Source organism: Thamnophis elegans, chromosome 6, assembly GCF_009769535.1.
Source record: "Thamnophis elegans isolate rThaEle1 chromosome 6, rThaEle1.pri, whole genome shotgun sequence".
Taxonomy (NCBI): Eukaryota; Metazoa; Chordata; class Lepidosauria; order Squamata; family Colubridae; genus Thamnophis; species Thamnophis elegans.
In genome coordinates, this window is record NC_045546.1 from 50,951,511 (window position 1) to 50,966,483 (window position 14,973).

Genomic DNA, 14,973 nt, shown 5'->3' on the forward strand with positions numbered 1-14,973 from the left:
ATCTTTTGATACCAGAGAAAGAACAATTATTATACATATCAGTTAATAGTTATGGTCAAAATATATTACTAAGACACAACCGCATGTTTGAAAGTTGTACTCCATTAAAGATAGTAAATTGGACATCTAGAAAACCATTGAAGCGCCATTTGTAAAACTTGTAGAGGGAGAAACATACCTACATTCTGAATTGACCATACTGAAAAACATTTGCTTTGACTTTCATTACAACTGAGGCACTGTCAGTCGTGAAGGTCTGTGGCGCATCATGTCGAAGTTTGGGTGCCCTGATAGATTCATCCTGATGGTACATCAGTTCCACAACGGTATGACGACTCGTGTTCTGGATGATGGAGAAGCTTCAGAGGCCTTTCCTGTTACAAACGGCATCAAGTACATGTTGGCACCAACCTTGTTCAGCTTAATGTTTTCAGCCACGCTGTCAGGCGCCTTCCAGAACAGTTCCTTGGGAGTTAGCCTGCGATACAGGACTGATGGAAAACTGTTCAACCTGCAAAGTCTCCGGGTTGTCACAAAGATAAAGGAAACTTTCCTGAGACCTCCTTTTTGCTGACAACTGGGCCTTGAATGCTGGCTCAGAGCAGGAAATGCAAGCCAGTGTGGACAAATTCACAGCAGCATGCGACAACTTCGGCCTCCGCATCAACATAAAGAAGACATCAGCCAGCTCCAAAAGCCAAGAATCCACCATCACAATGAAGGGATAAAAGCTGCAACGAGTGGACCACTTTACATACCTTGGCAGCATCCTCTCCCGTGCAGTGACAATTGACATTGAGGACAACTCTAGAATCGCCAAGGCAAGCTCTGCATTTGGCAGACTACTGACCAATGTGTGGGACCACTATGGAATTAGCCTTGCTACAAAGCTCAAAGTCTATCTAGCAGTAGTGCTAACTACCCTGATGTATGCCAGTGAGACTTGGATTGTATACAGGAGGCTCGCTAGGCAATTGAACCACACGACCTGCTTCCATAGAATTCTGAGGATCCAGTGGCAGGGCAAGGTGCCAGGCACAGAAGTCCTCTCCAGAGCAGGTGTGCCAACAGTTCACACCCTGCTGATGAAAGCCCAGCCACCCTGGGCAGGCCATGTTGCAAGGATTCCAGACCATCGCATCCCTAAACATCTCCTCTATGGTGGGCTGTCTCAAGGAAAGCAATCACATGGGGACAATGGAAGCGATACAAAGACATGTTGAAAGCCTCCTTCAAGTTCCTGGGTATCGACACCACCTCCTGGGAAATCCTGGCACAAGATCAATCAACATGGCACACGCTGATCCACCAAGGCTGACAGACATCTGAGAGCAGAAGAACAACCATAGCACAGGAGAAGCAAGCACTCCACAATGCCAGAGTTGCAAATGCTATAACAATGGTGTCCACATGTCTGCCTGACATATGGCAGAACATTTCTTGTCCGTATAGGTCTTACCAGCCACCTGCGAACACATTGTGGACAGCCCAGAACCTATTAGATATAAAGGTCCTTTTCGAACACGATGGACGAACATCATCAAAACTGAGATAGTTAATATTATTTTGTAGCCTTTTTAGTTCAAAGAATTGTCCTCTGTTAAAGTAAAATGATGAGAAAGCGATGTATTGAAAAAAACATAGATCCTTAATGTAAGATAATCCTGTAAAAGAACAGTAGACAAAAATCAATCACCAATTTCTATTACCATATTTGTAAGCAAACTAAGATGACCTTCCCTTTTTAAAAAAATAAACTATGTACAGCATATAACTTGAGATCTTGATTACCTGGACATAGACTATGTCATATGGAAATTGTAATATGTAGCTGAACTTGTGAAAAATGAAACAAAAACCAGAATTTTCCAAGACTACAATTTTCAGTGCACAACATGCCATTTTTTGTTTAAAAGTATTTGTTGAATGTGATTTAAACATTTTTCTTAGCAAATATTGCGAAGGCCACCTTTCACTTAAAATGATTTTTAAAACTTTTAACAACTTTGTTTAATGCAAATAAGATGATCTGATAGATATTCAGCTATAAGAGAATATATCTGCCCACCATCTGTAAAACATCTCTCTCAACCTCCAATTGTTTAGGAGACCGTAGCTTTTAGAATTTTGGGTCTGGAGGATATTAAGTTAGAGGTAATTTTTTTAAAAATGCATCTAAATCATTTAATAAAGTAGAGAGTATTAAATTTGGAGATGAAATGGTTCACAAATCTTTTAAAATAATATTTATTTTTCTTCCTGTGGTGTTATAGTTCCTACTACTCTACTTCCACCTTCTGCCAACAAGGAACAGCTTCCCAGTATGCATAAATCGATTTGCTTTCAGCAGATGAATCCTTAAGAATAATCTCCTTAAATGAATGATGCTCAACTTCAAAAGCATATGCAAGGCCAGTTACTTGGTTAAGGCAGGATGGATTTATATGATAATTAACCATGTGGAACAGCTTCAAACTATTTTCTGTAACAGAGCTACTGCATGCTTAAATAGCTGTCTCGAGGTTTAATATAATTAGTTACCTAAATCCATCTTCTGTTTAAATACATGCGTATAAATTCTGATTTTCTTCCAAAATGTTTGTAAAATCATAAAAATTAGCTTGTGGAATCAATATTACAGTAATGTACTAGCATATTGCACAATTAAATTGCTAAACAGCTACTATGTTTAACAAATTTATTTTTATTATCAAATTTTTACAACTGCCTTCTCCCGCACAGAGCATTACTTTGATCTTTTCATTAAAAGTGAAGCTAGTTGCAGTATTGCTCTGTTCTTTACGTCTTGGCAGAAGATCAGCTTGTTGCCTCTCTCTCAGTAATGTTCCTTCCTCTCCCCCCCACCCCCAATCTAATCCAGGCACAACTTTTCACATTTGATCTGCAGAAATTTATCATTCATTTCAAACCCTTAGGACACCATTTGGAAGATGAGGTCAAACTGCACTGGCATTAGTAACTCATATTTTACCCCAGAAGTAGTTTACAACAATTACTTTCTGATGTAGATTAATTTTATTACTTTCATTATTTTGGCAAGTTCTTTCTTAGAAAGGAAGTAATCAGAATGCTAGTCACTGGTAGAAGCAATTTATACAAAGATAGTAATGGGCTTCATGCCAGGTTACATTTATGTAAATAAGATTATTGCTATTGAAGTTAAAGATAAATTAAATTCTATCTCCTATCCTGTCGCTTTATCACTTCCCTACCTCAAACAGTTCTAAGAGAGTTAGCTTATTCCAAGAAGGTTTGGAGTGCTTCCTATTCTACTTTGAACCTGGATACTTAAGTGATGGCTGCAGCTAGGAGTGCCCTTATGCTGAATAATCTGGTATGTCAATTGTTCCATGCTTATTCAAGATGGCTATAATGATAGAGGTCTTAGCAATGCTATATTAGTTTATTTCAGCTCTGCAATAAGATGATATGAGCTTTGAAGAGGCTTCAGATAGTGCCATTGTCCAAAGAGTAGCTTGCGTATGGTAAACATACATATAATAATATACATATTTTCATATGCTTCATTCAATCATATCAACTCCTGGAGACTGCTTTGATTACTCCCTGCAGCTTTCTTGGCAAGGCTTTTCAGAAGTGATTTGCTATTGCCTCCTTTCTTGATTTGAGAGAAAGTGACTAGCCCAGGGCCACCCAGCTGGCTTTGTGCTTAAGGTGGGACTAGAATTCACGGTCTCCCAGTTTTTAGCCTCAGTGATGCCTTAACCATTACACCAAACAGTTTCTCTATATATTATAATTCTGGAAAAATTGTAATTGTAACGGTTGGTTGCACATTCAAGACTATGTTTGGACTGGATTTGGAATTTTTATCCCTGTTGAATCCTTCCCCGCGACCTAAGATAGGCAGATGTTGTTTGATGGAGTTAAAAATATCACTGTTCTAAGTAAAGCTGCTGGTGATGACTTTCTCAATGCCGATTGCTGTTATCTGTTGACAACATTGTGAAGTCACTGCTGCCTTTAGCTGTTGACCTTTGTAGGCATCAAATTCTTTCCAGGAGCCTACAGTAGGATGTTGTAACGTATTGGTAAAATAAGCAGTATATACAGATCCAAGCAATATTTTTGAGTTAGTCTTTCTATTTCTATTTGCAACTCATTAATTTCTTATATTCTACTGTTCTTTCTCTTCTCTTCTGTCTCTGGGGAGCGCAACATCCACTGTCCATTTTTTTGCCTTTCTTATCTACACCTATTATGGAATGTTATGTGGCAGGTACTTGCCTGTTTGAATTATCATTTATTATAATATAAATTATTAGCTGATTTCTAGACATATTTATCTAGTAATATCATTTCTAACTTCTACATAAATTATGGCCATTTATGGTATACATTTGTACATATGCAAACATATTTTCCATAAACAGATTTGTTTTTGACTAAACCAATTATTACTATAAGTTTGTATAAACAAAGTCCCTCATGTAATATTTGGATACAACTCTATGGATACTTTCCAAGAAGAAAAAAAAAGAAAATGGAGATTTTGTTTAGAAATACACAAAATGACTCATTCAGAAACGTGTACTTTTGTCAGAGGTTTACTTTTACGTGAGGATGGGATGAATACTAGAATTTAAAAATAAATTTAAATATTACATTTTCAAATGTATTTTTCTATTGTGAATTAAGAAAATGCCATAATTTAAAATATCAATTTTTTGTTTCTTACTAGGTGGCAGTGAAAGTTATTGATAAAAAAAGAGCAAAAAAGGACACCTATGTGACCAAGAATCTGAGACGGGAAGGCCAGATCCAGCAAATGATTCGTCATCCTAACATTGCTCAACTGCTGGATATCTTGGAAACTGAAAATAGTTACTACCTTGTCATGGAACTATGCCCAGGAGGCAACTTAATGCACAAAATCTATGAGAAAAAAAGGTTGGAAGAACATGAAGCGCGCAAATACATCAGGCAGCTTATATTAGCAGTTGAGCATCTACATCGGGCAGGGGTTGTTCACAGGTAAGTTGAACATTTCCTGCTTCATATTTTCCTATTATCATCCATTTCCATGGTAAAAATATTTTTCTCTCTAGTTATTAGACTTCCACTGATGTCCTTCATATGTATCAGGATTGCAACTCTCAGAATTCCAACTCAGCATAGCTGTTTTTTTAACTTATTACTGGTGACTATGGTAAAACTCAATGAGATAAGAATTTATAACGAGAAATACAATATTGTATAAATCGAACATTTTTTTTCTTTTGTCACAGAGACTTTTATTCTTGTTCCTTTTAATCTGGTTTACCTAATCTGGTATGTCTTGAGGTTTGTTTGCTTTTAGAAGACGTAATTCTAGAAATGAGAAAAATAATTCCAGTAAGATTTGCAGTTTTCATTTTTTTTCTTTCTCTTAACAAAATAACACAATTGGAAGGGACCTTGGAGATCTTCTACTCCAACCCCTTCTCAAACAGGAAATCCTATAACATTTCAGACAAATGGTTGTCCAATCTCTTCTTAAAAACCTCCAGTGTTCAAGCAACTACAACCTTTGGAGGCAAGTCATTCCACTAATTAATTGTTCTGTCAGGAAATTTCTCCTTAGTTCTAGGTTGGTTCTTTCCCACTATTTTGCATCTATGAGTAGAAAAAAGATCCCATTTTTACCAATGTCTCTAAAATGAAATCTCAACCTGCAAAGTACTAGTGGAAGGTTGTCTCTGCCTAATAGCCAACTTCACCTCAGTCCAACAGTCTTCTGGAAGTAGAAGGGTAAGGATGAATATTTCAGAGCTCTGGTGCAGTGAGGTGAATTATTCAACATAGTAAGCAATAATGAAAATTGTTTATGATATAGTATATTCACCATGTTTCTGTTGGATAGCATGTAACATTAAATTCTAATTTAGTGTTGAATGCAAAGCAGACTAATATGAATTACCCTTTCTGTGGAATGATGGAGACTTAGAATTCCAGCAGAGATGATGTGTCGGGCGGGTTTTGAGGTGATGTTTTTTTTCTAAGCACTATAGTAGGGAAGGACATGGTTACTCGGGTGTTGTTGTAGTCTTAATTTCAATCTGGTATTGTCATAGGTAAGCAAGATAAATAGTGACTGATGATGGGAGCTTCAATCACACTTTAGGGTCACAAGATGTTTGCTTGAATCAGCAGGGGTTAGATTAAGCACACAAATGGAACAGTATATAATTTAACCCCAATTTGCTGAAGCAACTTGATGTCATAGGGATGTTTTGAAACCTAACTTTCAAGATTTCATTTAAATGTTATCAATTTGTATGTATTGGGAAGCATTTAGACCTTGACTTCATGAAATATTTCATGAAACACTCAGGCAGATTATGAGAATCTCTGCTGAATGTATGTTGTGCATACCTTTATGACAGAGACTCTACCTATAAAGTATGCCTTGGAATGTGATTGAATACTAACAAAAACTGCACATTCAAGTTTGAGAGACTATATTTTCTTTTTCTCTGGTAGAAGAAAACAATCTTGAAATCTCTTTTCAGAAGGCATTTCAGCAAACTTTTGTATTGTAAATGCCAGGATAAATATTTTCAATTTCTAAAGAAAGTAAAGATGACAAAGATAACAAACCTGAAGTTTTGCTTTAGCATCTTACAGGAAATTCTCACCAACTTTTAAAGTAATTTTAAAACTACAGATACTCAGTGTAATTACTGTCAAAACATCAATGAAAGGAATTTAATAATGTTTCAATAACAAAGACTGCTTCCTGTGTATCTGTTTTCTACTGTTTCTTCAATTAAGGATCTGTGCATATTATCTTCTCAAACTTAATTATTCAGATAACTAACAGATTTTGAGAAATAGGGCAATATATAATAGAGAACAGTCTTTTGCTTGTAAAGGCCTGAGTTGGATATGGGAGACAAAATTTAGTACTGTTCATGAAATGATCTCTGGCAGTAACATTGCAAGTATGTCCTAATTTACTGACCATTTGTTCAGCAACCGTTTGACATTACAATAGCACATTTACAATTATCACAGTATCCCATGGTCATCATTTCTGACCTTCACAGCTGACTTCTGACAAGCAAAGTCAATGAGAAAGCTGGCAAGAGGTCACAGGTTGTGGTCATGTGACATCACACTTAACAACTGCAGGTGACTCACTTGACAACCACAATCAAAACTGACATGTACTATAAGTCAGCACAGTTACATGACATTTCATTTTTCAACTTCATTGCTTTGTGATGGAGTGCCACTTGCAGTCAGTAACTGAAGACTACTTAAATGTACATAGAGGAACAGCCCAAAGATGAGCATGATACATTTATCAAAATAGTTGATTGTTTTTAATGTCTAACCAAAGAGACTAAAGAAACAACTTGCTATCATACATCTTTTAATTCCACATACAAGTGAAATAGTGCTTAGAGTCCATCCAATACAGATGATTTCCTACCTAGAAATGGAGAAACCAGTGTTCAAGATGGCTTTATAAAAGGCAAGAAACATGAGCTACTTCTGATGTATGCTGAATAATTGGGAAAGCCAAAGAATGCCAAGAAAAAGTATGTGCTTCCTTGATTGTAAAAAAATACACCACTGATTGTATAAATCAGGTTATGCTGTGTGTTTAGAATATGAGGATCGCTGGACATATAATTGTCTCCATGTGACTTTGAAGATGTGGGATAAATAGAGTATTGGTGCTTTTGAACTATGATGTTGAAGTTTCTTGAGAATATTGTGGATAGCCAAGAAATGCACAAATGGATCATCAAACAAATCAACCCATAGTTCTCACTGGCGGCTCAAATGATCTGGGTGAAATTATCATACTTGACATATTATATAATAAGACCTAGCTCTCCGGAAGAAGGCTCTAATGCTAGGAAAAGTGGAAGAAAGGTAAAGAAGAAGACAACCAATAGCAAGATGGAGGGATTCAGTTAATGTGGTGATGAGTAAGTATCATTGGAAGGCCTGGAGCACCAGCTTATGGAAAGATAATGAGAAAACGTATTGATGTGGGTGCTAAAATCTGATATTAGTTAGCTCACACATAATCAGATCACTTTTAGACTAGCAGCTTAACTTCTACTTTGTAGATTCTTTATCAGATACCTCAGTTGATAAGATACTCTCTTTATATTTATAGAGATGTCTACAGTATAGAAAGACATTTAGTAGCCTGCAAAAACAGTGGATTATAAACCATGTTTTTATAATTGCACATAATCAGTAGTAACTGCTGCAATGAGCCTGATGCATTTAGGTTGTAATGTGAATCTTTCATACATTATTTTCATCTTTTCTGAAATAATTTTTATTAGAAAGATTATCCTACTATCTTTGATTTTATACCAAGAATGTTAAAAGGTTCCCCAACAATCTTTCCAGTATATTTGTCTTATACCTGATTAGTTTTTTTCATTCAGGTTTTACCGTACAATCATGTTATGCAGCTCAACTTATTTCTTGATATATAAATCTAATTAATGCTTTGGTGTATATATTCTGGGTGTGATATTGCACTGTTTTCATTGTGATTAAAGACAATAGTTGCTATTAATGTGGCTTGCAGCATGTGGTTCCTAGTGTGTATTTAATAAGATTTTCCTTCAGTAGCATTTCCTTGGCTTTATCATTTTCAATAATAAATATGTGTCATGATTTGTTGTAAATTTTTATTGGGAACTCTTGAGTTACTGGAATTGTTCCATCCAGTTGACTCTGCTAAGTACTTTACTGTAATAAAGTACTTTTAACTATTGAAAGGTAGTTATTAAAACATATTATCATATTAGGAATATATTTAGACTAAGAGGCACTTCCTTTATTTTATTTCGTTATGACAAACAAGGAGAATGATCTCTTTCCTATCTTGCCATCCTGAGATAATTGCTCCTTGGTATTTGCTGTTTGTCTTAGGAGAAAAAAAATCCTGCTGGCACTGGTGCTTTTCTCTCTATTCAAACAGCTTCAAAAGGCATTTTTCAGTTTACCTAAAAGCTATCTGGTATATTGTTCTAAGAAAAAGGACATTTTCATTTCCTGTTTATTCTAATCCAAGTAATTATCCCATCCAATGACAGTTGTGTTAAATGTAAAATTTGTAATGAAGCATATTGAATACATAGACCGTGTTCTAAACATAAAGTCCCTAGAAACAGTTAAACAGTAATAAAACCAGTTAAGATGGCAGCTTTTAGTATAGGTGTTTGAAGCATCTTAGATTTGTTTCATGATATGCATTTCTTATCGAAGTATCACACTTCTCATTTTATTTTAGAGCAATACAGCTGCTAGAACTGGATTCATTGTCAGAAGTCTTGAAAACTGACTTAAAAAAATCAAAAATTAGCTTTTCTTCTGAACCTTTTTATTCATACTTTTTCATTTACATTATGGCAGTTCATGTATTTAAGTAAAGTATTGGCCATATTTTCTAGCATTTTGGTGGAGAAAACAATGAAGAAGTAGCAATGCAAATGAATGGAATATGCCTCTAACATGGGGCTGGAGCTGAGGAGCCTTAGAAGATATATAAAAAATGATTGCGGAATTGCATGGAACCATGGATCTCACATTGATCACTCTTAATAGAATAACAGAATATTTGATTCATAATTGATATTTTTGAGATGTATGTTAAAGCTGAACTAGCTTGTTTTATAAATTTTTACAGGGATGATTACATTTACTGCATTCTTTTTTAACACTTATACTTAATTTGATTTTATAGCATTAGCATAATGCCTGCATCAACTTCAAAATAACAGATCTATGTATTCATTTTTATGAAAATATAAACAAATGTATTTTACTTCATATTTATATAAAAAACAAGAATTATACCAATTTGTACAAAAAGGTAATCACGATTGTTAATGAAATTTCAATTTCATTGTATTTAAGTACAATGACAATAAAGATTATACTTAAATTTGAAAATATTGAAAGCTCAGTTGTTTGAAATTTTATGTAATATTTTTGTATATTGCAGAGATCTGAAGATAGAAAATCTTTTGCTAGATGAAGACAACAATATCAAGCTTATTGGTATGAAAGTCTTGTAGTAATTGTAGTCTTCAGTCACTAATCAGTATTTTTGTCATAAATTAACATTTAAAATATTGAACTTTTACTATTGGATTATGTATGTAATTCATGTGTTTCCTTACAAACACTCAGAAAATATAGTAAATTTTAAAATATATATTTTGTGAAGCACGCTGAATATTTGGAGAAGTAGAATAAACATCTTCCTTTGACATTTGGTTTCCTATTTTAAGTGACTTAAAGTTTAAGATCTTTTTGATGTTGCAATCAAGTGGGATCTTTGTTCACATAGTGTGAAGCAAACTTTAGTGTTCAATCAATACATTTGTCTGCAAAATTAAAATAACAAGTACCTTGAGAAAACTCAAAGGTTTCTTCATTGTACCTCTGTCTCTAAAAATGCAGTGTTTGCATTGATCATACACATTCTACAGAAATCATAAATGAGTCATCTTTTATTACTATCTGTGTAAAACTCCCATTAATGTTAGTTGAGGGCATTAAAAGGAAAATATCTCCTTTATAAAAGCATCTGCTTAGGGATTTAATTCTGCCGAGTCAACTCATTTTGTTGCAACAGTGAATGTGAATAAAGTGAGTTAAAAACAGGCATTACTACCTCTTAAGTGGGCCAGAAAATCTGTGAAACAGAGCTTTGTCTCACACGGCTTAAGGGCACTAATGAGGTGACAGCTTGGCAAAATAGCTTTGGGAAAAGGCACCAATTTGGGAAAGACCTATATAACATTTGTATGTAAGAAATAGCATTCACCAGTGTATTGAAAAATACATATTACCATCAGCCAGTCAACAACTTAGTTTAAAGCCTAGGTGACGACAGAAGTATTTTAAAATTGTATTAACATCTGGTAGCTTTTGTTCTTATAATGGGCTATTTGGTTACTCCAGAACATATAAAGCTGGCTTCTGAATGCAGTCACTGCCAAACAATATATACAGTATAAAACAAAAATAGAATATAAATATTTTGCATTTGCTTTAGTTGCCTAAATATTTCCTTACTGTAGACTGTGTAAGCAAATGTTGTAGAACAGTGTTTCTCAGCCTTGGCAACTTTCAGATGTGTGGACTTCAAGTCCCAGAATTCCCTAGCCAGCATGCCATAGAACATAAGAATGTACCATAGAAATTTCCTTGCTTTTATACAATTCTGACAGCCTCAAATGCAGCCGATTGTTATGTATCCAAGAGTAAAGTCTATTAGTACCTTTTATTAACAAAGGACCAATCTTAAAATGAGGATGAGAGTTATTTTCAAAGGAAATATTAATATTGGTATTTGGCAATAATACCTTTTAATGGAAAGGTGTAGGTTACTTGAGTATATTTAAGTAAATCACAATTCAAAATAGAAGAAAAGCACTGCCTATCTAGGGTTCTATTAGTGCTGCTTGCTTGTGATTAAATGTGCCTTTTTTATATTTAGCCCTGTTGTGTTTGTTATATCTTGCAGCTGAGTGTTTTGTCTGCATATGGACACAATTCCTATCAGGTTCCATTTAAGAATCTTAAGCTATTCATACCCAGTGGTATACTTAACTCTTTGTCATTTTCCAAGGTAGATCAGTATGTAAAAAACCTTGCTGATATTAAAATAAAATGCCCTTAGGGAACTATAAGGTATACACGGAATTGGGTGTTTCATAGAGGCAAGAAAATCAGAATTATATCCCAGGATATTATGTTTACTCTTTTGGAACATTATTTCCATTTTTTGGATAATTTAAGAAAAGCATTCAGATTACAACTCTGTAACCTACCTCTACACCCAACCAGGTGCTGTATAGATATGATGGACTACAAAAGCCAGGCTAGCTAGGAATGATGGTGATTGGGATCCATTATACAATTGAGGGAAGTTTCTGCTTTAGCTAAAACAAGATTTATAAAAAGAAAAAGAAAATCATATGAAGGTAATAAATGATAACTATTTAGAGACTACAGTCTTTCTAATGCAGGGTTTAAATATCTATTCTTTGTTTTTTCCTAACAGACTTTGGCTTGAGCAATTGTGCAAGTATCCTGGGCTACACTGATCCATTTAGCACCCAATGCGGCAGTCCTGCTTATGCAGCACCAGAGCTTCTTGCAAGGAAGAAATATGGTCCCAAAATAGATGTTTGGTCCATGTGAGTTAATATAGTTTAAAAGCAGCATATTCTCTCTGCACATCTTGTTTACACTAGCAAAAATAAAAAAAGTTCTGTTGAAAATGGAACTTTTTAACACAATATTCCACTTTGAAGATGAATAATTAATTTCATTCGCTAGCATTGACATAATTTTGGTGTTTCGTTCTGTCATCTAAACATAGGCTACTGCACTCCATCTCTTAAGTCAGAATTGAATAAATTGAAGCTCCAAGGGACTCCTCTGTCCCCTTGCTGTAGCCCTTGACCTCCAGCACAGTTGCCAAGAGATAGCACTGTTTCCCACCATTTTGATATGGAAAACAAATACATGCTGTAGGCTAATCCCTAAAATAGCCCTAATATAATTTTAAAACAAAGAAGAAAGCTTCCTTCCAAATCCAAAGCAAAAATAAAGAATACAAAAGAATCTTGGCCCCTAGACATATGCCTAGTATGGTACTGCATTCTTGTCCCTTATGGGCCTTGCTATTTCCCCTCTTCCACTAATATTAAAGTTCTCTACCCATATATAAATTTATCTAATGTATCTGTAGTACCTAATATATAATTGATCAAAAAGCCAGAGCTCTATATTCAAGGACCCTTTATAAAAGCACAAAAAGTATTTGTTAAAGAAAATTAGAAAAAAGTAATTTACTCTTATGGATATAAAATCTTCCATCGCAAACACAGGTGGTCCTTGCTTAACAACCAGTTGTTTAATGAGCATTCAAAAGTACAACAGACCTCCCAGAGCTACTTGCAACCTAATTTCAAAGTTTCCGCATACACACCCCATTGTTTTCAAAATGTTTTCATTTTGTCATTATGGAGATGGGCTACACTGTAATGAAATTAATGAGAGAAAAAATGAATTTCAACAACTATAGGATCAGGCTATAGCACAACAAAATTGACAAAAGTGAAGGAGGTCTGAATACTTTCTGAATGCACGGTAGCCACCTAGCAGATTCATATATTTTTTTCAATCCAGGTGAAAGTCATAATTCATGTTGGAAGAGATCATAAATCGGGGACAGAACATCTACTTTACATCTGTATGTTTTCAGGTTCAGGCATTGATTTTCAATTAATAGGATCTTAGGAGGCAGGCGAGATTGTTGTGGATTAAATACACCAAGAATGTCCTAACATGTTTTATTATGTTCCATTAATTAAGAGTTGCTTACCACTAAACTTAATATTTTTGCATCTTTTGTTTCATTTCCAGTAGAACTTTTTGCTTACCCCTTTTTTCCGCCCACCACTCTTATTTTGCAGTGGTGTAAATATGTATGCAATGTTGACTGGGACACTGCCATTTACTGTTGAGCCATTCAGTCTGAGAGCTTTGTACCAGAAGATGATTGACAAAGAAATGAATCCATACCCAACTCAGCTTTCCACAGGTAAATGCATTTAAGTGTTGCTGATTTTTTTTTAGCTTCTATTGCAAGTGGCCCTTAGTTAATAACAGTACTTGGGGTTGGAAATTCCATCGCTATGTGGTCATAAAGCACATGGCCACATGATTATGATGATTTACAGTGGTAATACCAATTGCCATTTTTAGTGAATCCCACATGGCTGTTAGGCACAACATCACATGATCACCATTTGAAACCTTCTGCTGGTTTCCCCATTGACTTTGTTTATCAGAAACTTGCATTGAAGGTCACAAACATTGATCATGTAACTGTGGAATGCTGTGATAACATAATTGCAAGCCAGTTGCCAAGCATTGAAATCATGATCGCATGAATGCTGCGACAATTGCAACTACAAGGACCTACAAGTCGTAAGTCTCCTCATTTAGCACCATTGTAATTTTGAATGGTTGCTGAACCAGAACTACCTGTATTCTCATAATTAAAGGTGGGCATTGCACTGTTAACTTCTTGTGGACAAGAGTTTGCACAAATTGCCAATGAAATTGTTAAAGAACCTGCTCCAGTGCAACTGAGCACATCAGGTATTGTTATTTTTTTATTAGTATATTAAAGAACTTTACTGCTCTCCCATAGAACAGGCTGCCCAAGAGTAAATTCTATTGATCTCAGTGGGACTTGTTCCAGCTTTATATCTAAAAATAATTCATCCCAAAGCACCATAGAAGTATGAAAATATTATTTGAACTTTTTCTCTGGTAGACCAATCCTTGTAGAATTATTTTTTTAGTTTTCACATACATTTAAAGATAATAAATAGAAGTAATATATCTGCGATTAAATTTCATTTCCACATTACTAAATATTTAAACAGTTGAATATTTAACTAAAGAAAACTTCCTGAAGAAGACTCCTCCTTCAAAGTATCTCTGTTTCTTTCCAACAATTTTCTTGATATTCCACACAATTAATGTATTTGATATTTTGTGCTAAAGATTTCCCAGAGACAGTCAGTAGTACTGGCTAGTTTATATTCATACTTCCAGTCCAATATTTATTTTAAGTGTCAGGTTAGACGATTGTATCTAAAGAAAGATTTTGTTTTTGAATTCTTGTTTGAAGTGGCAATTATGGGCAATTTGGAGCTATCTAATTGCATACCTATTTCTTTCATGAATCATTTATACTTTGATCAGTTACATTTTATAGTAGTTTTATCTTGTTTTGCTCCTGTGTGGAATTAATGTAATTCAACTAACCCAGTATTTCAAAATGCTCATGTGTACTAGTGTTTTCTGGGGCCAAAAGAAGTAAATAGAAACTTTCACTTTTGCTTGGGCAGTATTTGGAGGGGGTATTTGTTAATTTTT

At 34.8% G+C, this 14,973-nt stretch overlaps 1 protein-coding gene across 2 annotated transcripts in view; it reads left to right on the plus strand.

The window, feature by feature from the left end:
* Positions 1-14,973, plus strand: part of HUNK (hormonally up-regulated Neu-associated kinase) — a 57,298-nt gene that overhangs the window by 14,653 nt on the left and 27,672 nt on the right. For both annotated transcript variants that reach the window (XM_032220179.1, XM_032220178.1), the window contains exons 2-5: positions 4,724-5,016; positions 10,007-10,062; positions 12,077-12,212; positions 13,497-13,624. In XM_032220179.1, the coding sequence (XP_032076070.1) occupies positions 4,724-5,016; positions 10,007-10,062; positions 12,077-12,212; positions 13,497-13,624 (613 nt within the window). The remainder of the gene's footprint in view (positions 1-4,723; positions 5,017-10,006; positions 10,063-12,076; positions 12,213-13,496; positions 13,625-14,973) is intronic.